The sequence below is a fragment of the Rhyacophila brunnea genome, unplaced genomic scaffold (genome assembly GCF_057557595.1).
Source record: "Rhyacophila brunnea isolate RB1 unplaced genomic scaffold, BYU_Rbru_1.0 scaffold_15, whole genome shotgun sequence".
Taxonomy (NCBI): Eukaryota; Metazoa; Arthropoda; class Insecta; order Trichoptera; family Rhyacophilidae; genus Rhyacophila; species Rhyacophila brunnea.
Window position 1 is genome coordinate 5,229,516 of NW_028232806.1, and position 25,442 is coordinate 5,254,957.

The 25,442-nt window shown below is 34.7% G+C and overlaps 1 protein-coding gene across 1 annotated transcript in view; it reads right to left on the reverse strand.

Moving 5' to 3' along the window:
* LOC147074835 (dymeclin) overlaps positions 1–25,206 on the reverse strand; it is a 35,924-nt gene extending 10,718 nt beyond the window's left edge. The window contains exons 1-11 of the mRNA XM_085943156.1: positions 25,070–25,206; positions 21,112–21,266; positions 19,365–19,511; positions 17,485–17,626; positions 16,120–16,249; positions 12,728–12,902; positions 10,594–10,713; positions 9,535–9,662; positions 8,686–8,856; positions 7,105–7,268; positions 1,534–1,659 (exon numbers count right to left, since the gene is read on the reverse strand). Coding sequence (XP_085799282.1) covers positions 1,534–1,659; positions 7,105–7,268; positions 8,686–8,856; positions 9,535–9,662; positions 10,594–10,713; positions 12,728–12,902; positions 16,120–16,249; positions 17,485–17,626; positions 19,365–19,511; positions 21,112–21,251 — 1,443 coding nt within the window. The 5' untranslated portion in view covers positions 21,252–21,266; positions 25,070–25,206. The remainder of the gene's footprint in view (positions 1–1,533; positions 1,660–7,104; positions 7,269–8,685; positions 8,857–9,534; positions 9,663–10,593; positions 10,714–12,727; positions 12,903–16,119; positions 16,250–17,484; positions 17,627–19,364; positions 19,512–21,111; positions 21,267–25,069) is intronic.
* Between the last annotated feature and the right edge of the window lie 236 nt (positions 25,207–25,442).

Consider the following 25,442-nt stretch of genomic DNA (forward strand, 5'->3'; position numbering starts at 1 on the left):
CAGAAATAGTGCAGGAGTGTGGGATTGAAAGATTAAAAGTGACAGTTAATGACTGTGAGCTATTGATCTTGTGTTTATGTTTTTTTTGCATTAACCTGCAAATTCGTAACTGCGGAGACTCAGATAATGAGGACCCTCTGTACATTGAAATGCACATTGCCTGTGCAGGGAGTATATTTGTGTCGCTAGATTTCAAAATCAGCCAAGTCCATAATAGATGAATAGGAGAAAAACAGCTTTTTGTTTTCTCAAGTACACAGTCACAAGGGTGAAAGTTTATACTATTTCCAGTATAGGATATTTAAAATTAATAAGTTCCACATTTCGATAATGCAGAAATGTTAGAAAGCAGTAGTTCTTCAGCAATTTATAAAAAAGTCAAAAATACCTAAAGGTGGACTTGGCTGATTCTGAAATCTAGCGATACATTTAGTTAATATTGCAAACAACATGACACATCAACAAAAACCTGACGTATAAATAAAATACTATTTTTTAACCACATACATACACATTGTACATACACCATACATCATGGCCCCCACATCCTGAAGCGGGCCCCAGGCTAGGATCTTTGGCGGGCCCCCCTACCTATCGCTAAGGATAAAGGCAGTGTGACGCTCTACAGTAGCGGTAAAATTAATATATTTAGTGTTTGTTTGTATATTTTATTACCTACGTCCATTTGAATTATGGAGTTGCCGGTTATCGATACACAATTAAAAATTGCATTATTCAACACATAATTTAAAATGATGACATTATTGAAGGAAAATAGCTATTTTTTTTTTTACTATTAGAGCAAATTTGTAATGTGTGTTTATCACACTTATTTGGTCGACTTCCTGAGTCTGGGCCCCCAGGCTAGACCCCTATCAGCCCCCCCCCCCCCTTGTGGTGGCCATGCCATACATACACGACACATACATAGTACCTAACAGATATATGTAGCACAAGAAGAATAAAATTCATATCTTGCAATATAGATCCTTCCATACCATCATAATAATAATAATATATCGATAGCACGTGTGAATCGATGTACTATTGTAATTGCGAATGATTAACCAAAACAGAACCTGTTTGATTTTGTTTAAAATTGGTGCATTTTAACAAGATGCACTTTCTCCTTGCGAAAGCGGTACTTATATTAATCACTCCGACTACAGGTGGGTACCTGGAAAAAACTTAGTTGCCATCCGCCTGTATTAACAAGTAGCCAATCCAGATATGTAACATTTTGAGGATTGTTGTTTTCAGGTCGAGAGGGCAAGTCGCGATCTCGGCCAATAAGTTAATTCCATAACCAGTACAATTACCTAATCATAAATGTGTTTGGTCAAATGTGTCAGAATTAGTACCTAAATAAATGTGTTTGAAAAAGAAGTGCCGGTTATCAATAATTACCTATCCCTTGATTCGACACCATGTCCAGTTTTCTGCCATACAACGTAAAGCACCATAAGTCTATATAGATGTAAAAAAAGTGGTTCGTTTGATAAATAGTATGCAACCAAAATACAAAGAACTTACCATTTCGTGTATGGACCTATTGAAGTTATCGTCTTCCGACAGAATTAGCAAAACTATCAGAGACATGTAGATGTGGTGGGAGCTGCTGTATGCTGCTTCGTACAAGGTTTTCATTATGGGGACCACCTGTCGAATAAAAGAGGAAGAAAAATTGTAAGAATCGAATTAACACCAAAGCCTAATAGGCTGACGATACCTGATGATTTCAACACCACAGTATCATGATGGCAGAGTTCTATTACAAATATAATCTGAAAGTGATCTTGGCATTATGTTTGACAGTGCAGTACAATTTACTGTTCAGCATTTGTAACAAGATTTGCATATTTACAGGGACTTTTCAGATGTTACTGTATTAAAAAATCTTTATATTATATCCTTAGTTCGAAACAGGCTTGAGAATGGGTCTATTTTTTGGGCCCCGCATCAGTTGAAGTTTGACCTTACAGTGGAAAGGGTTATTAACCTTTACACTGCGTATGGCATGTAAACATGCGATAGACTTTATCTCGTATTTTCGACCAAATAAGAAAGAGACAGTTGTGGATAATATGCTTTAAAAATTAGTTCAAACCTTTAGGTAGACATATCAGGCAACAATCATAAAAAATGTCAAGTAAAACACAAGGAAATATATTTTTGAAAAGAACACTCGTTATTCAGTCATTTGAATCGCGCGCCATTGCGAAGACGGGTGTACTCGATGTGTCAAAAATCAAAACAAAACATTGGTCATGCATCGAAAAGTGTGCATCGATTATATTTTTATTTACCATTTAATTAATTATTACGATTACGTTAGTGTTATGTATTTTTTCTTGGTGATTTGTGATCTCGATAGAAACATTTTGACGATTCGTTTTTAGTATTTTTTGTCATTATAAATATATGTGAAATAATCATTTCACCCGCCAAAATGTCACTACCACATAATATTATCGAAGAAATCATGCTGGAAAATATTTTATCGACGCACAGCTTTCCAGTAAATTTGTATGGCTTTGTTCATTGTTCCATATTTGATATTTACATTATTATAATGGGTAATAATTTTTATTTTTTATGTGCCACGAAACTGTGTTAGCTCTGTTCACATTCGACAGCCCTTTGTACAATGAAAAAGCCGACGGCGCCTCATAAATTATAATATAATAGTATTTTAGCAATGCAGTAATTATTTTTAGTGTTTTATTCTCCAAAACATCCTAATGGTAATGAGCAAGTCTCACGATGACAACATTATTTTATGGCGAAGAAAATAAATATAGGTTCGGAATTTGAAACGGTAATAAAATTTGAGTTTACGACTTACTAAATGCGATAACCCACTGATTATTCCACAAGTGATTTAGTAATATATCTGTCATAGACCGTTCGGCAGCTCAACCCAACCCTGTGTATGACAAATACTAACGCGGCGAATTGCTCGGTGGTATGTGTTGAAACCGTGTATGTGAAGACTAGACGGCTGCCATTTTAAGCCCGTGGTCAAAGCTTGGATATTTTTTAGCGTCTTCACTTTCTTCGATCTATTTTAGTGAGAATGTCACGAATATAGATTATTTCTTGGCGCATTTGGAATAACTGATATATAGTTCATCTAGTAATCTATTTTTTAATTTTGGAATCGATCTGTTTTAGCTGTAGTGACCGTTTTAACAGATCAGTTGACTGAAAATAAATTCCCGCGAAAATGGCTCGCAGCGAAAGGGTTAAGAAATGTTTAATGTTCTTTTATTTAAGATTGTATGGATACTATCCGTGGCTTTACCTGGTTTGGTTTTTTCTTAGGTATGCTTATATATTATTGTAGTATAAAAGTTAGAAAAGACCTTTATTTGGCTATTCATTTTTTTCGAATAATAACTTAGAAATCAGGAATTTCAGTTGTTTGTTCTCTCAAGCAGTGGCGGCTAGACGACTTTCTAGACGGTGGAGTTTAGCCATAATTATTAACCTGTTCTCTGCCAAGAGGTATTTGTATGGCCATATACGGAGGGCCGCGATTTTCTTTGAAAAAATAAACCTTAGTAAATATACTTTTTTTGGCTTTATATTAATACTATATCATATAGACTTACCAAATTAATACACGATGTGTCCATTTACGCCGTTATTTATCCAAATAAATCACAATTAATGTTTCACAAAACGTCAGGGTTGTCACAACACTTACACAGTAAAGATGAGAACGTGATAATGTATGAGAAGTAATTCTACAATGTGCTACTTTAGTCTTAAAACCAAATAAAAATATAACGAATTCAAAAAAAAATTAATAGTCTTCTACCGTGTGGTATGTCTTAAAACAAGGTTCAACGCAGAGAGCCACTTTGCACTGTTTGCACTCATACCTTGATTCTCTTCGAAGTTTCCTGGATAAACACACCACACATCTTGCCATTGTTTTGACTTTTTTAGCACTTGGAGGTGATTTTGCCATAAAATGCCTCTCTGTGAGACGCGATGGCAATTCTGAATGTCTTTTCCTAACTGAAGATTTGGAAGGCACAACACGTTTGTATTCGTTAATTAATTGTCGAATGACCTCTAATTGAAATTGTGCCAACGGTACACGTTTTCCAGTTTTTTGACAAAACAGTATATGGCTGTTCAACAGTGAGAGGTCGATTAGATGGAAGAACATTTTTTTGTACCACCTCATTGTTTTGCGCGTCGAGTGTACACTTGACAAAACCATGTCTGATTTGTCAACTGCACCCATATTTTTATTGTAATCTTGGACACATTCCGGTTTTATTATCGGTTCATTCCGATACGTTCTTTTGCCTGTGTCGGTGAGCTGGGCAGGATGAAGAGTCGTCAGCATGGACACTTCCCTTTTATCTTTCCAGATTTGTGCCGAAATAGTGTCTGTGTGGTAAGCTTTCATTTCTCCTTTTTTCAATTTCTCCGTATGCTTTGGCAATCCCTTTCGGTTTCTCCTTACAGTGCCGTAAGCATTCGTTTTCCGGTCATGTAGTTTTTGGAACAAAATTGGGCTAGTATACCAATTGTCTACGTACAGGGTATGTCCCCTGTCCAAATATGGTTCCATGAGAGTCAAGACTACACTTCCTGAAATACCCATGTGCATGTGTGTTACATATTCGGTGGTTTTTCCAGTGTACACAATAAAATTCAGTACATATCCGGTGGCACAGTCACATATCACAAAAAATTTAATGCCAAAACGGCTTGCTTTTGATGGGATATACTGGCGAAATGACAAATTGCCTTTGAAAAGTAGCAAACTTTCATCGATGCACACATTCATGTAAGGATACATGCACTCCGCAAACTTTTTTTTGAAATAGTCCACTAGGAATCTAATTTTGAAAATCTTGTCCCCACTTATTTGTTGCGTATTGTCACAAAAGTGGAGCATGTGAAGAATGATTTGAAATCTATTGCGGGGCATCGTATCTGAGTAAATCGGAGAAAATAGTAAAATATCTGTAGACCAGTGATCTTGTATTTTATTTCTCGAATTACAGGCCATCAAAAGACATATTGCCAAAAAGAGGTACAATTCTCCTACTGTTACGTCTACCCATTGTTTCAATCTCCAACTCAACTCATTGCAGTGATTTTTGACGTATTGGTATTGTTTATTGGTTTCCATGGCAATGAAATTCATAAGCGTGCTGGTTATGAACAGCTTGAAAAACTCCGATTCTCTGCTATCAACATTTTCTATGTCCGCTCCTGACCTCGAGCTATCAAATGAATTTATTTTGGGGACAAAATCATCGGTTTCCCATTCGAAAACTGGAACAGATTCGTCAGCCGGTACAGATTCGTCAATTTGTGCAGCTTCATATGCACTGGGATCTTGTTCCTCTTCATCCAAATCGACATCAAAATCACTATCATCCGATTCAACAGTTATGCCAACCCTGTACATCAAATCTTCGACCTGTTCGGCATTTTCTGATGAACTTTGTGTTCCTTCCATTTTGATTAGAAAGAAGATCAAAAGGTTTATATGTAAAAAAGTTCAAATATCCCAGAAACTTGACTTATTATAAAAAGATATAACACAAAAAGTCAAATAAGTTAAACACTATGCGAATAAAATAAGTCCCGACACTAATATCTTATAAAATATACAATTACGACACACAACACAGATTACGAAGGTTTAAAAATTACAAAATCGTACCCGTAAATTACTGAAATGAATTATAAAGTGAAAATATTTCAGCCGCGAAACCGAATTAGGTACGTCAAATACGACTTCGAATATTCAACTGGCATATTTTCGAAGATGTGTCACTGCTATTGTGTAGTTGTGTATATTCAGGAATCACAGTATTCCCCGTTTCTCGTATGCATAAGCGAACCATAATTTCGATTGCATCTACTATAAGTAAACGGGAATCCGGCGAGTAATTTGATAAATATCGGATCCGTGGCACAACCCTACTAGCGACGCGTTTCGGTAACCAAAGAAAGGTTTGTTTAAAATTGATGTTTCGTTGATGATAATATAGAAAATTACAAATGTAAGTATTACACCATGATCCTAAGAGATGTCGCTGTATGGGCAATGCGATTGAATTATTCAAAACATTGCCTCGGCCGATATATTGCGTTTCAAGTGAAGCGTCTTTGCATGCGCATTTTGCATTGCATTGCTGGCCCTCTGTTCTCGGAATAGAAAAGCGTGCTAGGAGGCTGGTGGCACTTATCCGGTTAAATAAACATACCTACCTACTTTCTCATATTATACATTATGTACTAAGCTACTTATAATAATATGATTTTATTGATGAGGAAATGAGTGATTTATCAAGAGAAATAATATGATTATCTGAGCCGTTACTTAATCACATCTAAAAAGCGTGCTTAAAAATATTAACTTAATTAATAATAATCAGTTTTCAACAACGATATACAGCGAGCGTTTTTACTCACCTAAGGGTTATTTGATTCGCTCCCCAGTATGTGTATACTAACGGTAATGCATTCACATCCTTTGTGGAATGAGATTTGTACCGCGGCAATGGAATGAAACTGAATTACCCCGATCAGCGAAAAATAGACACTATAGCTTTCTTAATTTGTCCATATGTGTCACCGTGAAATAGGGCATATTTATTTTAATACCGCGTAATCATCATTATGTTATTACATAATTTGCAATAATTGCTTTATTTATTTGTATAATAATAATAATAAATATCTCTACAAAATTGCGACAGGTTTAGATGGATAAAATAAATTAAATAGTTCATTTAATCATGTAATTAAGTAGGTATATTATGACAATGATAAAAATATTGGAAGTGTATTTTTGACATGATAACGATGTGGGGATGGTCCCTATGAACCCTTAAGGTAGCGCCAAGGTGCACAACTAATTTGCCAATTGGGACGGCAATAACTGTGTTCACCCAAATCGATCTGGATGTCAATATTTTTCACAGTTAAGACTTGGTGGAAAAATGGTATATGGATATTCCTACATGTATGTTATGATCGGAATTCTTCGTTGGATTTCAAAAATATATTAAACTGATCTTAATAAAACATTTTTTATTAATAATGATCATAAACATATCTTACCAGAGTATGCAAATCTGGTCTCGCCATGAGATAATTCCTGAAGCTCCGATTCCTGTGCAGCAGCAGATAGAGAAGCAGCGTCACCTGTTCCGCCTCCGCTGACTTCCCCAACGCCAAGTACAGCAAGCCAAAGTCAACTCCTAGTGCACCCGCTTGTTGAACATCTGTAATATCAATTTCCGTAATTATTCATCTCGCTATATCAGTATTGCAAAACCTGCGTGCCTGGATGCCAATAATTGCAATAAATGAAATGTGTGCAAAAAAATATTAGCATATTCCAAATAATTTTGACCATAACTAGAAGTTTTAAATGTTATTTTTGTTATGACATTTAAAATTATTTTGCACACGCGCACACCTTACAGGGAACATTGCTCACAACGTAGCTCACTGTGTAACTCGGTGGCTTAGTATACCTGCTCAGTATGCGCATGCGAGACACTGAATTCAATAAAACCTGTCAGATTTTGATGGAGTGCCAGAAGCAAAGAAGAGAAACATGATAGAATGTAGAGGTGAGTTGAAAATACTGTCACCAGTTTGTGTACTCAAGTTTCGGGTGAAACTACCCATACTAAGTATCTATGGCCCAATAAACTTTTTCCAAAAAACTTGTGATGATATCATCGAAAGTCGCTGTTCTGTGAACTCGCCAGTTGGTAGACTTTCAACACTATTGACTTTAAATGCGCACGAACGAAATAGCACTTGAATATAGGTATATTTTAATTTATTAGTCTATTGCGTTCGAATGTATGAATAATAATAGGTAATAAATTTTGTGTCGCAGCACAGTGGTGAAATGACGCAATTAACATTAAAAAAAAATCACTGTTATTCATTTTTGTTAACAATAATATTGTAACCTAACAGAAAAACAACTCATAAATTTAAAATTTTATAATAAATGGGACTTTTCGACAAGCGGAGCACAGCGTATTTTTAGCGATTATATTGAAGCCGATACACAGTCTGAGTTCCCTGAGCCGATACGTATTTTAAAATACTAATAATATGGAGTTGGTTTTAGTTTCAGTTGAGTATGAAACTTTTGTCGCATACACACGCCAAACAATCTATATAGTATTCCAAATACTAGTAAGTATTTTGTAACAAGTATATATACTGAGTATTTTTTTATACTGGTAGTAAGTATACTTAGTCTTCAAAATCGACCAGTTTTCCCATCTCTAATAGAATGCATTCATTCGTTAATTATGACGTTCAAAGTTTATTGTGCTGTAGTGTAGTTTCATTCTTCTCACTATAACGATTAATATGCGTCAAATTGTGGGATTAAACAATATAGTCTGAGTCCCATCATATATATATTTATAATGCACAGTATAACCGGAATATGCAGTCAGTAGATTTTTTTTAAGTGAGTATGTAAAACTTTTTGTTTTGCTCTCCTTGTTACATTACATCTTTCTTTATATCACTGATAAAAAGGTTGTGCTTCACTGTTATGTCAAGCCGCCTGTCTAAGATACTAACCACTAAGGATACTCAGGGTGAGGTGACAGTAGGAAAGTTGTAACCTTAAACCAATTGAATGAAGAAAAAATTACCACTCACCTTGACACAAAAACAACGCTTCTCTGTACAGATTATGCTGGGTAGAATGATTGACTAGAGCTAATGCCAGGAGACAGGCCTGACTGGCTGCCGGTCTGGCCATTCGGTGACTTCCCGACTCCAGATCTTCGCTGCGCCACCGAGAACCCGACATTATCGACCATATACTTGCTGGAAGATAAAAAAATGTAATTATTTAATTAAGATAACATCACAATGAATTCAGCAATAAGAGAATAATAATTAATTCTTAAGGCTATTGGTTACAAAGATGGTTACATACAATCATGAACCGCCATTTTGAGATAATCACAAAAAACCACCAAGTGCATTTAGGACTGCAAAAAATTTTTTTCTAACAAACATGTTAATAACAATAATTACAAAAAGTGTGGATAAATTCTAAATTACCTTAAAATTATCCGAAAATTATGTTATAAGTTGGTCAAAAAACATAAAAAATGGCGGCTGACGAATCACTTCCGCCACTCTGTTTTGTTTTGACAACAAAACATAAATATTGAAGTGTATCACACTTGTAATGCTGAGTAGTATGATTGCTGTACATTGAATCGCAGGTATTATCGATTTATTATTACGATGGTAACAATACAATTCGACAGGATTCCGGCGTCCTGGAAGGCACTAAATACTATCTATAGTGTATATGGCGGTGCTACTGGATGCTGGTTTAACCTGGAACGAAGCAAGAAGACTGGCGAGCGACAGGGATTCTTGGAGGCGCCGCGTGGTGTCAATTTGCTCCAACTAAGGGGCGGATATGGCCGAAGAAGAAGAACAATACATATAGGTATACAGGCAACAGACTTAAAAAAATAATACACTCACATGCTAATCCAAGAACTAAACTCCCGCTAGCCGCCGCCGGTGGTGGTGGTCTCAATGAAGCCATATCCCTTAACAGAGCTTTTATTAAGAGACCAGCGTGAAGAGAATATCGTCCCCCAAATACAGTCCTTGAAAAGAGGAAACACAATTGCATATTCAAAAATTACTAAATTATTAAATTAGTGAGTCAATAAAACATCTTAAGCAGCGATTACATTATAACACCTCACATGCTGTCACGGCGAAAAATTTTGTCTATGGTTTCGTCATTCCGCAGAATTTTTTGAATGATCACTATCTCTATAAATTCAATGATGGAGAGTGCCAACTCTAATCTATTAGCATTTTGAATTATTATTCATTGTTCATGGTACTTTCAATCAATTTTAAGTCTCTACGTGTGCGTATGTTAAAATTACTTGCGATATTGCATCCATAGATAATATTTTGAACAGAACCCAACCAGCAGACCATAGATAATAGACGTAATCACCAGACATAGATAATAATTTAATAGAAAATCCAGAGAAAACCACTGAGAACAAAGAACACGTGATTTTGACATGAGTCAAAAATGTGTAGGCCTACAGAGAATAAAAAAAAGTTCACTGATCAGTGCAGTTCATGATGTAGCGCGATACGCGTGAGGTGACCTCGTTGTAGTTCTGGTGATTTTGCAGATTTTGCTAACTGTCAATGTTTGTTTAAAAATTCAAATTGTGTTACGGGATGGGAGCATCAGTCTGATAACATTTTAAATACCAAAAAACGACTTCACACATTTTTTTACCACAGCTTACTGTGACAGCACGTAATGTGATGATAATATATTTGAAGCATTATATTAATAGATAATTGTTTGTCCTCTAATATATGTTGTAATTATTGATATGGCGTTATTGATATCTGTATTGTATCGAAGTATCGATACTTGCAAGTGTTGATGTCAAATGATCATTACCCGCATGAACTTTTATTAAAATAAAATGCAGATCATTATCGTATCGATACCAAAGTGTCAATAAGTATTGACAATTTTTTGTTGTAATGAATACTTACTTGTATATATGAGAATTTTCAGAAGTGATGACCTCGCTATGTGACATGGAGAATAGATGCACAGAGAGTAACACTAACAATGTGTTGATTGCTTCAAGGTGTAGGTAATAGGTGTTGTCACTATAAAGAAAAATAAAATGTTCAAGTATCAATTAAACAATTAAAATTAATACGCAATTTAGATCCCAATAAAGAGAAGAGTACAATTTTGATTGAATCAATCTTTCTCTCTCTCTCTCTCCAGTCGGTCACACTCAGCCTTTCTGCATCCCTCTTGACGTTGTCCACCCATCTACCCTTCATAAACCTTATATAGAGCTCCAGATCAGTGGTTCTCACGTGAATTTAACTGTGGCCGCACAATTCACATTGACAGTTCTATGGAAACATCTGGTGGCTGCACCAAATTTCACTTTTGTTGTGATTGAAAAAATTAAAGCTAAATTTAATTTACTAAAAAAACGGGATCAATTTATTTATGGACAAGTTCATGTAATAAAAGACATTTGAACATTTCAGTACATATCCATTTATTTAAAAATAATGCAAATGGAAATTCCTCAATACTCCTTTTATCCAATGCGAGCCGCATGGCTGCTTCTAAATTTACATCTGTCAACTGGCTGCGATATTTGTAAGATATGTGTATTCAATCAATTTCATAATTTTATGAATACATTTTTGAAATATTATTCTGTAAAGCGCTGGTGGCCGCACATGAGAACCCCTGCTCTAGATCTACCGCATCTAACAACGTGACCGGCTTATCTGTCTTCATGTCCTCAATACATTACCTATATTGGGCTTGATATCTTAAGTAGTTTTTACCGACACATCCGACCGACTATCAAGAATGGAAATGTATAGATATCCAAGAAGTTGAGACTCAACCAGCATAAAGTAAATATCATTCATCATCCGTATTATCCGATTATGACCACTCCACAAAAATACAATGGGTTACAATACTGCAGAGTCCATAGGAAGCAGAGAGGTGGATAGGTCGTTCGGTTTAAACTGCCAGACGCTTAATAAATTGGGGGTCACACAATCCAGTCCATCTCTTTTGCTAATGGTCCTACTGCTTCTGATTTTTGATTTTTGATCTCGAATCGACTCTTCATGATCGGTTTCCACATAGCGGTGGCAAAGGGTGGAGGTAGGCAGTAGAGATCCAACATAAATAGTGCATAATAAACTATGCAAACCATACTTTTTTTTTCATTGAACTAATACAACTTGCACATATGTATGTAGTGTTGATTAGTTTTCAAAATTAAATTAAACCCTGCTAACCAAACCATAATAAATAAAAAATATTCTTCGACATGTCTATAAAATAAATAAAAATTTTGCCATTAAATCATAGATAATTTCAAATATTTTATAGAGTTAAATAAAAAAGATTTCAAGTTATACAAATTTATATTTTTATGAAAATTGATGTTTTTTAAAATAAATACATATTATAAATAATATTATTAAAACTATGAATTAGTCAAAAATCTCTTCATTAAAATATTACCTCATACTTCATAAAACCAAATTTTAATAATAAATTGACCATAAAATAATATTATATTATAATAATAAGACAGGACCCTTCACCAATTTCACATTTTATAACATTTTTTTAAAATTGTAAGTTTATCTTTGACTTAAAATAAAAAATATTTTTCTTTTTAATGTTTTCAGATACATACATATTTATTAATTAATACCTTTAAAATTATAAGTTATCAAAAAAATGTCTCAAATAATTGCAAGCTTCGTATTTTTCTGCTAGGTGCCTCTGGTAAGTAAAGACTTCGCCTTGATTGAATTTTGTTAACTAACCAATACTATCTGTAATTTGTATTTTTAGTTTAATGGAAACAAATAACTATGACTGACAAATTGTGCACTATTTTTGTCGGATCTCCATAGTCTACCTCCACTCTTCCCCACCGTCAGATAGATATGTAAAAAAAATATGCCGTTGGTCTACTTGTGTCTCTTGGTCTGATTTTTGTGTGCGTTGATCAATGACTTGTCAATTCCTTGTGAATTCCGCATCTTCTCATGCCGTACGAAAAATTGCAAAGATTTGGAAAGAATTGGAAAGAAAATGAGTGTGGAAAATATAAGAACTTACGTGACGGGTACGTCGATTATCAGGCCAAACAAGGCATCCATAAGCATCTCTAATGGTCCGTCTATGCAGAGGGTAGCATTAGAAACTGTCTGGCCTTCAAGCTGTATCAGTGTCTCTGTTGGAACGTCGACGCCATTAATTTGATCGGAATGATTACCAATTCTGTCTTTCGCATCTAAAAACATAACTATACAATGTACACTTTCTTTCACTTCACTTGCAGTAAATTGTTCATCTAAATACAGCTGACCAAGCGTGGCTATTCTAACATATCACGTAATACTCAAAAAGTGATAAATGTGATAAAAATATTACATTTATCACTTTATGTATTCAGGCAGTTAATTATTACAAATTAACTGTGAAAAGTGATAACTTTTAACACCCCCCCTCTCTTGGTCGTGTAAACTTTTAGACCGAGATAGAGTATGTCAATTACATATTAACTATTTTGGAAAATAATCTACGTCACGGGTGACGGCCGCCGCCCTCAATTCATAGTTCGTCGCGAGCTATCATATATCGAGTGGCGAGTCGTAACATATTTTTTTTAATAATTATACTGCAGTGGCATGACTAATAAAATTGTAAGTTATGTTGATATCGCACCGTGAGTGTAAAACCAAGGCATCGACAAATTTTTCAATTTCGAGATTACTAAAGACGAAAGAGTTAATTACGAGACTGCAAAAGTCGTGAACTTGATAATGTAAAAGTGAAGTAACTAAAAGAACATGCAATATAATGATAAACCAAATTGTTATGTTCAAAATGAACATAACTAACTTTCATACCGCTGGCAACCCCGACGATTATCTATGGTCACGTCGATGGAGCGTACGCGATTTGACAGATGTCGCTGATGGAATTTCCGGCCGCAACGGACGTCGGGAGGTGTGGAACAAGCAACTAGGCTTTTTGATTCTGACTGTCGTCTAGTATAGTCGTGCTCCGCTTGAGTTTTACCCAACATTTATCATGGACGTCACTTAACGGAGCCGCAGTGTTTGAAGCCTCTGATCGTTCCAGTTTGGTATTTTAAATCTATTATTTGATTCACTATTCTTCCAATGTTTCTTTTCAAACTTAGCTGCTTGCATTTATTTTAGTATTTACAAATTTCAATATCGAGCCGCTTAATAACCTTTTAATGTATTTCTTGCTTTTGCTATAATATAGTTTCTGTCAAGTATATAAATTGCTCTTTTATTTATTGTTCCCACTTTATTCCACACTGTTAAATGATTATAATCTTTCACGGTCTCAAGATCGTGTGGCGTCCAGGACTTTATTATGTACATCTTTAACCATGCGCGAGTCTTCTTCAGTGCAAATCCCTCTGTTTCTAATTAAATTTTACAGTTGTCAGTTGCGAGGTTGCAGAAGTAATTATCGTTCGGCTTGAAAAAGATCAGATAATCTACGGCCCTTCCTTGTGTCTCATGCTCTCTTTGCTTTAACTATTACTTTACACTTTTTTCTATTTCTATTTAGAAAGGCTTTTATTTTGTAGTTGTGACGACAAAGATCACAATCACAAAATATTAATATACGAGGGTGGGTCAATAATTCCTTAGAAAAAAGCATTAAAACAGTTTTTATTTTTGTATTTTTTTTTTATTTCTCAACATAATCTCCTTGGAGCTCAATACACTTGGTTAGACGTTTCTCAATTTTTTTTAAACCGTCAGAAAAATAAGTTTTCGGAAGGTCCTCAAAATAAGCATTTGTCCGATCGATGACTTCTTCATTTGAAAAAAAAACGTTGTCCACTTAGCCATTTTTTTAAGTTTGGGAAAAGGAAAAAGTCACTGGGGGCTAAATCTGGCGAATACGGTGGGTGGTCGACCAATTCGAACTTCAATTCTTCAATTTTAGCCATTGATCGTAAACATGTGTGAACACGGGCATTGTCCTGATGAAAGAGGATTTTTTTCCTGTTTAATGAGGCCGTTTTTCTTCAATTTCGTTTTTTAGCTGGTCCAATAAAAATGCATAATAATCCCCTGTTATTGTTTTTCCTTTTTCCAAATAGTCAACAAAAATAATTCCACGTGCATCCCAAAATACAGTAGCCATAACCTTACCAGCTGATTTTACGGTTTTCGCCTTCTTTGGACATGGTTCGCCTTTCGCAATCCACTGCTTTGACTGTTCTTTCATCTCGGGAGTATAGTGGTGTATCCATGTTTCATCTACAGTCACAAAGCGACGAAAAAATTCATCCGGATTGCGTTGCATGAGCGACAACAGGGCTTTAGAGGCCACCACCCTATTGCGTTTATTGTCGACTGTGAGCAAACGCGGCACCCATCTTGCAGAAACTTTTTTCATGCCCAATTTGTCATGTAAAATAGAAATGACGCTACCTTTTGAGATCCCTGTAACCTCAATTATCTCACTCAACTTTAATCTTCGGTCACTTAACACCATATCGTGGATTTTATTGATCATTTCTGGTGTAGTCACCTCTACAGGACGTCCTGAGCGTGGTTCATCCTTTGTTGATGTACGACCACGTTTAAATTCATTTAACCAGTTATAAATAGTTGCAAGTGAAGGAGCAGATATGCCGTGAACTAAATCCAACTCATTTTTTATTTCCTTTGCTGTTAACCCTTTTATATCAAAATGTTTAATAACAGCTCTAAACTCAATTTTCTCCATTTTTGTAAACAAGCAAATTTTTTTTTTAAATGTACGAAAATAAAAAACAACAACCCGACCAATCTGATTGAAACTTCGCAGCATACTGAATCGGTAGTGCCGCTGCATGAAAACAAACCGCTTACAGTACTAGTCGCGCCACCTGTCGGCTTTTCTAAGGACTTATTGACCCACCCTCGTATCAAAATATTATGGTTTTTTTTAGAAACTCTATTTCTTCTAACAAAACGAAGACTTCAAACCCTAATATATCCAAAATATGTCCTTGGTTTTACACTCACGGTGCGATATGTTCAATTCTTATTTGAAATTTCAATATGAAATTTCAGGATTCGGGTGGAAAAACCATAGATACACCTGCACAAGCATACTTGAATTTGACCAAACTTCGCAAATAAGAGATGTATTTCACACAACAGGCGTACCTATCGACTTAAACTTTCGCCATGTTACCAGCCTTGTGTATGGAATTGCTTCTGTGTTAATTTGGACCAATAAAAATAATGGAAAAGTGTTTCTGTGTTAACGGTTAAGAATAACTTTGCAGTAATGGACTTATATGCTAATTAGAATTAAAATCTGACACAGTATACATCAGGGATTACCAGGGGCTAACATCCATTTATCGTAAAACAAAATATGTTATGAAACCTCTTCGTAAGGCGGCTAAAATCCACTTCAGATTGTAGAGCCAACTGAAGAAAAAAAATTTAGTGATGTTATACCTTGAGTGTGTGCAGATTGTCCTACAGCATTATCGTCTGTTTGAACAGGTAAGGATTGCCTAACGGAGTCATGTTGGGGTCCATTCAAGTTTCCGTTCATTCTATCTGATGTGTTGTGATTTTGCTGCACCTGAAAATAGATTTATGTAAATAATTAACGTATTTATTTTATAAAATGTATTCTATCATTTGGCATTAAACGTGTCATATAAAAATTGTTTCACGCCACGTATTTCGTCACGTAGTAAGCATTATTAAGTCAGACTACCGAAATTTATACAATCTTTTAATTATCGTACCATCCATTGTTGCCAACTAAAGCTAGGGTTTCCTAAGAAAGCAGTGTCGTTATGTATCGGCTGTAATGTAGCAGTGGTTGACGTCACTAAAACGTTGTCTATGCAAACCATATGGCGTTGGTTTCCTAGAGAGCGTTGGTTGTGAGTGTAACATCAAATATCGGTGCCGCCATTTGCATGACGGTCGTCATACAGTCATAGAACGTTTTTCCCCAGGTTTTCCTCGGTCTCTTCGAAACGACAGTTTTCGTCGTCCGATGACTCTTCATCTTCCAAATATAGTAATAATGCTATGTTTAGATCGTCCATTCTCCACCACTGACCATTGTCCGTCTTTTTTTTAGTTTACATCTCTGGTTATTGTTCTTACAGCCGTTTTCTTACATCCGCCGCATCACATCATGTTATGGCCGCTACATAACGGCACCGCTTTCTTAGGATACCCTAGCTTAAGTAAATTTCTTATCAGTTATAACATTTTTTGATAAGCATCTTGCTTTTAAAATACGCATTTGGCGTATGGTGTTAAATCCAGCATTTTTCGACATTACAAATAGCTTACTTAAACTTTCTCCATGTTCATAATTAGGACTTATTTTTCTGAAATGCTAGTTTCTAAATATTATTTTAATTTACTCTAGCTTTTTTCTCCTATCTAGCTTATTCTCATACCATGTCTGGCATATATTTCTCATATTCAAAATACAAAAAAAAGCATTTTACTTCATAGAATTCAGTGAACACCATAAAGAAAGTTTATAGGTACTACGATAGTTTTATAAAATTATACAAATTTATTTTTTGGTCTATTTCAATTTATTCAATTTCAATTTATTTATTTTTAACATATTGTGGACATAACAAATTATAAGTTTAAGACGTTCACAACATGACATTTAGAAACAAAGAAATATGAAACAGTATTACATAAAAAAAAGATAGGTAGTATGCTATTAAACAGTAGAAATATGTCTATGACTAATGCACGGTTGAGCAGACTCAAGTAATTCTTTTTTTGCTCACTACTGGAGACGAAGGAAACATCTTAGAAATTGTCACAACTTACCGTCACCTGCTGCTGTGGTTCCGTTTCCCAACAAGAATGGAAATGCTGTCGGAGCACCGGTTCGCTAACCGTTTCCACCAAGTATTTTCCAATGCATCGAATCACAAACAAACAGTTGAAAGTCTGCCATGATAGAATAGCACTAGAAAAAAAAACTGTAATTTCTTTAACTGCTTTGGAAAAAGTTATTATTAATTAATGAGCACAGGATAACCAATCAACAACGAGATAAAATAATTAGTTAAAAGTGGGTCACACATACAAACTCTTTGTGACAACGTCTCGTCAACTTTGTACATGCGATTTAGTTGAGATTCGCCACATTTTTCAATTCAAAGACAACTCTTGGCACACGCAACAAAGTTGAACAGCATATACAGTACACTCTCAGTAATCCGCCGCTCGATTATCCGATAACTACTATAATCCGCCGTTAATTTTACTAGTTGAGCACAAAATCAAGCTCTATAAATCGCCGGTATTCAATTGTCAAATTCAGTAGTTCGCCGCGTACATGTATATAACGCAGTGAGACGGGTTTATTTTGGAAACTTCTCCTTCCTAAAACGAATGTTCATCGCGAAGAAAGTAATGTACTCGTAGCAGGGAGGAACGTGCCCAAGGACCGCATCACAATAATTATGCCGTACTCCAATGCCACCGGGACACACAAAATTAAGCTTTTGGTCACAGGGAAAGCGAGGAATCCTAAGCCATTCAAGAATATCTGCCTCACTGAACAACTGGTTGTGTCAAGTGATTTACTGTTTAATATTTAGTAAATAAATATGTATAATTTAATAAACACTTGATATAAATTATAAATAATACCGTACTTTGCTAGTACAAATTTCTCAAAAAAACTATTTTCACAAAATACCTGTTTTAATTTTTACCATATTATAATATAATATGTATGCACTATAATCCGCCGCTTTCACTAATTGGACACTTGTCTGGTTTTTAGGGTGGCGGATTACTGAGAGAGTACTGTATAAGGTTTTTCAAGTTGCTCTAAGTCTAAAGCCCAATTAGCAAAATTTAAACACACCAAATGGTCATTCAGTTTAAGTTCTTGTGTTAACTCTATTTTATACGCCTTCAAATGCAAATCTTTATGAAGAATATTCCATGTAGTGCCATAAGAAAGTCCGAATTCTTGAGAACAATGTGTAATTGATTGTTCTGGATTTTCATACACACTTTGATTCACAACATCTATATTTTCAGCAGTTCGTTTACGTTTTAGAAGTGTTGGATTTTTGTCACAAACATTAACATGTAACTTGAATTTTCCAATTAAATTACGAATAGTAAGCTCTGTAGATCGATTATTTTGACCATAATTTAAGTTGGTGATGTTTCGTACGGATTAAGTATACTGGAGTGGATATAATTTTGTTAGCATTTTTGGGTTTAGATTATTTTGATATTGAGTCGAATGAATGTCTTAGTTAAAAAAGTCTTTTGAAGCGAGGATAATATATAGTGAACAAGGCTGACTAGATTCAGGGCGGCATTCGTTCAGTTCCATTTAACGAATGCAATGCGGTAACTTGTTCATAATAAATGAAGAATTTCGATTACAGATTTCATTCAAATTATTACCAATTATTTAAACATGAAACAATCATCACTTTCTTCAAACAGTTTACCATATTGCATTCAAAGTATGAGCAAAAACTAGCACTATCAAAATTTACAGGTTCGTGTTACAGATTGACTACAGTGGGTCATGAGCCCTTAAAAATCCTTTGACATCATGATCAAGTATGTAAGACATAATTTTCATATTGCCCCGTATATTATACCAGTTCTTTGAAAGAGCTAAAGAAGATAGACAGGAATGGTCGTAGAGATGAATACTTCTGATAACTTACTTATCAGCTCCCGGAGAAGCCAGCAGTTCTGTGGCTCTGGTGAGGAATACTTGAACCAGCGATCCGATGTTACCGGATCTTGGATTGTTGGCGGCTAGCTGTTGCAGAAGTGGCTCTGTGATCGCATCAAGCATTACCTGCTCCTCACTAAAATTAAAATAAACTTACGCATTAGTATTTCACATGCCACTTAGCGGCGTCGATAAGCGGTGTTTATTTCCATACATTTATTAGGTGCATAATCAACTAAAGATGCACAATAAAGAGGTGCAGAGTGGCAAGCACAAGCCGACGACGACGCCTTTATCGCATTTCGCGTAAACATACAATTAAATCTTAAGTATCTTCTCACCATATGCAATTGTACTGTATGTGAGCACTGGTAGCACACATTGGTTGAACACTTAACACAGTGTGAAGTCAGTTTTGAAGATACTCTACTGGTACCCAAATGCACTACATGACAGTTTGATGTTGCGAGCTATCATGCCATGCACACCACTGTCAATTGACATTTATTGTCCAAGATAATGACGTAGTTGACTCGCTTGATTTGAGTGCCATTGATGAGGATCGCTTTTGCTTCAGCAAAGCAGTTTACCATTACTTTTATATTTGAGTAATTTATCTTTGAACCAACTTTGCGGCTTTTATTTGCAAGCTCCTGCATCATGTTCTAGAGGTCTTCCGGGTCATTCGCAAAGACATCAATGTTATCTGAAAAGCGCAGATGGCTGACGTATCCGCCTAATGGTAATTTCACTGTTCTCCCAGTCAAGTCGCCTGAATCGGTCTACCAGAGTAGCGTTAATAATTTGGATGAGATCGTATCGCCTTGTCAGACTCCCTTGCTAATAGAAAATCTACAAGACTGTTTTATGTCTCCAGCCATAAATCAAACCTTCCATGAACGTTGATTCGGTGTTTCATATGAAGATCGCGCACATCTACCTTGCGACAGTCGCAATTAACCTTCGACACATATAGATATTTGGATGCAGTGATCGGCGAGCTGGTATAGGAATGACCAATTCGTAGGTGTTCGTACGCGTCCTGGTGTCTTCGACTAGCAGCTCGAGAAGCATGCAACTTGTTGATTGCAACAGTAGATGTTTTTTTCAAACTAAAAAGTCGCATTCAACCAATCTGCGGAGCTCCATTTGGCGACGTATGTTTTGTGAATAACGATGACGTCACATCGACTATTCGACACATTGCAGGCGAGACAAGTTTTGATGTGAGAGCCGGCTTAACGTCATTCAGAATGTTTACATGTATACTAAATTATAATTAATATTGCTTTAGTGCTCCTTAAGCCTCAATTACATTGAGCTTCTTTACGAGCTGTTTATTGGCGAATTTACAATCTGCCTGTAAAGTCGCCCAGTGTAATCATCGAATAAGCTAATAAGCAGGTTGTAAACACTCTACCGAGAAAAGTTGAAAGCCGGTCAACTTTACACGCTACACGCCGGCGTGTGGGCCTACTGCGTCTGCGCAGTAGAGCACAGTACTAACCTCCCGGTAAAAAAACGAACTACGTTCCGTCAAAATAGTCGCTGGCTTGTGGCTTCTCAGCGAATGGAAAATTTTGTGTGTAATCATCAAATCGCAGTAGCTGAATCGCCCGCTTTTAAATACGCCAATAAACAGCTCGTAAAGAAGCTCAATGTAATTGAGGCTTTAGCAGCGCTACAATTACTTACCATGAAATAAATTGATAGCTAATAGTATTGTAGTAACTAACTTATTATTGGGAGGGTTCAAGTTGAAAGACAGAAGTCGAGTCCAATAAGGGTCTGCAGGAGGGATATGGTCAGGCCCCACTAGACCCGCAAGCTGCTCACTGCTCTGAAGAGACGACACCTGACTCACTCCGGCACCCATCTTGGAGATAGATCACTGAAACGAATGATTGATGAGCAAATATCAACTCTGTAGCAGGGTTGTTATATCAGTGAACACTAGGGCCTCGAGTTGTGTCATTTCGAATTGTGTCATTAAAATATTTTGTACTGCAAATACAAAAATGGTTTATCTAAAAATTTTCGGGGTTTTCTAAAGAAAAAGACTGAAGAAGAAAATAAAAAGGATCAAGTTATACACATTATTATATTCTTATAAAAATCGATGTTTTTTAAATCAATATAAAAATATTAAAACTATGAATAATTAGTCAAAAATCTCTTAGGTTAAGCATAGAAAACTTAATAAACGAAATTTTAATAATAAATATGACCGTAAAATATATGTAATAATAAGATGGGGTCCTGCGACAAATTCACATTTTATTAAATTTTTTTACAATTTTTATATGTTTATCTTTGACTTAAAATGAAAAATACTTTTCTTTTTAATGATTTCAGATACATATTTATTAATTAATACAGTTGAAATTGTAGATTATCAAAAAAATGTCTCAAATCGCAAGCTTCGTATTTTTACCCTAAGTGCCTCTGGTAGGTAAAGACATCGCCTTAAAATATGAATTATGTCTTTAAAATAAAACTAAATATTTTTTAAATGTATTCAAAAAATCTATATTTGGTATTGGTGACGCAGGTGACCGCATGATTTTTTGTAACTTTATTTTTAGACCAAACCCAACCTAACCTAACCTAATCTACCCCAACCTAATCTAACCTAACCTAACCTTAGTGTGTGATAATGATGCATCGAAATGTACGAAAATATCAACTTTCAATTAAAAATCATTGGATCGAAAAGCATCTCAGCCGACAGAAAAGGGTACCTATTTAATATAATTGTCTACATGGGATAAACTGTTTCCGCCAAAAAAAATGATAAATGGTCATGCGGTCATCTGCGGCACTATAACCGTCAAGAGAATCAGGGGATAAAGAGTTCCACTTGCAATGAACGGGGAATGTGGTTTGAATCTTGCTGTCTGGGTAAAATTCACATTGCCATGTTTCCAATCGATAATCTTAATATATAATGTCTCTTTGGATTCAGGGCATGATTGTAATGCTTCTTTTCATTCGAATCTTCCTATTTCATCAATCAACAACATGAGAATATACTTTATGACAAATTCATAGTAAGTATATAAAATGCAGTGATGAATAGTGGAGGAGGGCTGTGGAGCGTCGTTTTTTTTTTATAAATAAACAGAATCAACATAAATAGAGCACACTACACTTTATCAGTCATACTTATTTGTTTTCATTGAGCTAAGAATACCAATTATTGGAGATGGTATCAGTTAGTTTTTAAAATTTAATTAAAATGCTGTCATGAGATTTTATAACATTCTTTTTAGACCAAACCAAACCTAACCTAACATAACCTGATCTAACCTACCCCAACCTAATATTACCTAATATAATATTTGTTTGTGATAATGATGCATCAAAATGTATGAAAATTTCAAATTTTAAATTTACAATTATTGGATCGAAAAGCCTATGCGCCGACAGAAAAAGGTATTTATTATAATTGTCTACATGAAATAAACTGTTTTCGCAACAAAAAAATCATAAAAGCTCATGACGGCATCTGCGACACAATTACCAAACCCCGCCTTACACAACCATAATAGATATTAGATAAATAATATTTTTCTATTATGGTTTGATTTCATGGTTTAATAGAATTTTTAAAACTAACCAATACCATCCGCAATTTGTATTCTTAATTCAATGAAAACAAATAAGTATGACTGACAAAACGTAGTACGCTCTATTTACGTTGAAACTCCACAGTCTACCTCAAAGAGATTGAAAGACTGGAGAGGGAACACGCCATCATTTATGTACTAAAAAATACGAATCGGAGAAAGACAGTTGGTAATGTTGGTATTCTGGAGCTACTACTTCAAGTTCGTGTGGTAAAACAACATGGCGGATATAATATTATTATTCTCTCGATTTAAGTAAAAAAAACCATGGCCTCTTGCAGTGTAATAGGATGCAAAGCCAGGAGAAATGCCGGCGTATCTTTTCACAGGTATTTATAATAATAATATTACATTTTTCTTTACGTTTATTGACAAATAAGTATTGTATTATTATACGTTATTATTCGGTAAAAAATGTTTATTAATGGAAGAATACAAATGAGTAACAGCATTTCGGAACAATTTGCATACTATTAATTATTTATAAATTGATAGTTTTTCCTAAAAGATCTTTTACAATAACAATTCACAACTTTTACATCAAACGTCAAATGGTTGTTTATTGCGAAAAATCCAGGGCCGTATGCATAATATTATTTTGAACCCAAAATATACGATGTGTTTTTCAAAGTAAAAACTGTTAGTGCTAGTTAATGACATTCATTATTTACATAGATTTTATATTTCATTTCAGAGTTAAATATATTTTTAAGAATACCAAACAAAAAATTGTATTTATATGAAGTATGTAATGGAGTATATGTAGCAATTTTATAATGTTATACAAATTAAATTATTTCAGATTTCCGAAAAATAAAGTTCTTCGGAAATTGTGGATTGATGCAGTCGGGCGGGAGAGCTGGGTGCCATCTAAATATTCATTACTGTGTGGGAAGCATTTCTCGGAAAGTGAAGTTAAATGAGTGTTAAAGTTAAATGAGAGTTAAAAAAGTGAGTTAAATAGATAAAATAATGTAATTAACTATATAATCAAATTTTCAACATACCTACCTGTATTTTGTGTCTAATAGGTTTGTATAAACAAGTAATTTTATACACAATATGGCAAAAACGAACCCATGTTATATTTTTATTTCATAAAATATTTTCAAAATACACATGTGTAAATAGGTAGGTAATATAATAAACTTTTATTTTGTTTGTAATTTACTGTTATTATTTGTGTTTTTTATTTAACCGTTTTATCTAAACAATAATGCTGCTATTTTATATAGAACAATATGTAAAAACAAGACCATATTTCTTATTCCAACATTTAACCATTTGCTATTAACTGATTTGTGTATAATTTTTCATAATATTATTGTGTTTTTTGTGTTATTAAAAATACAATACTTAAATCCATTTGCATTATTTTTTCTTACCCTGAATCCTAATAAAATTTTTATTGCGGGAACTTTTTATAATGAAAATACGTTTATCATAAATTGGTTGTAAGCTTGTGTTGATAAAAAAAATACTCAGTGGGGGGTTTTTATGTCCAAGTATGGCCCATTTGCAGCAAAGAGTACCTAATTTCAGAGAAATAGAACTTTCTCTCACAAAACGAGTACACACTGACATTTGTGTGCTACCTCTGGGGAGGAGTCCAATCTCTTTGGTCTACCTCCAGCCTTCACCGCTGATAAAATGTATTGTATATCTCCTTTATTTTTACAAATCAATTATATTTACATAATATTATAATATAATAATTAAATTATATTTATATAAGTTATAGTTGAATAGCATCTCTCCATAACAAGACAATTGAGTAGGCATCTTCATAAAACAACAATAAAATTAGGTATGATTTATTCCGTACAAATGCAATATTCTTGGTATGGGGTTCCTAACACTGATTCACCAGTCATAAATATGTACAATAAACTTTCATTAAAGGCATAATCTACTGAAGAGTAATTGAGTCTATAAATATATTTGTGTATATTATTAACACGTATACTGCGGTTATTGGACGAAAATTGATAACATACAGAAAGTGCCGCATAGACATTAAATTCGTGGTAATTCAAAAGTAATCAATCATGGTAAAATAGCTTACGCTTCGTTTATAATATAAGCATCAATAGACAGTCGATTTGACGCGTATTTATTTCAATATTTTGAGATATTGTACAAATTATAAAGGAAGCCACGCATCAAAGAACTGTCACATCTGACATTTTCTACACTACACTTGCACCGTAAACTGTTTTATCGATAATTTGACGCAATCCAAATGGTTGACGTTTGTAATATGGCTATATAGTCAATTAGTATTCATCCAGTAAGTTTTCAAATACACACAGCCCTACAAACTTATCTGTAGAATGAGATGGAGGAGATACTGTCGAAAACTACCCAATCATAACTCGTAACAGGCAAAATTTGACGTTGGAATGACGTTTTACAAAATGGCGTCCTATGGTAGTTCG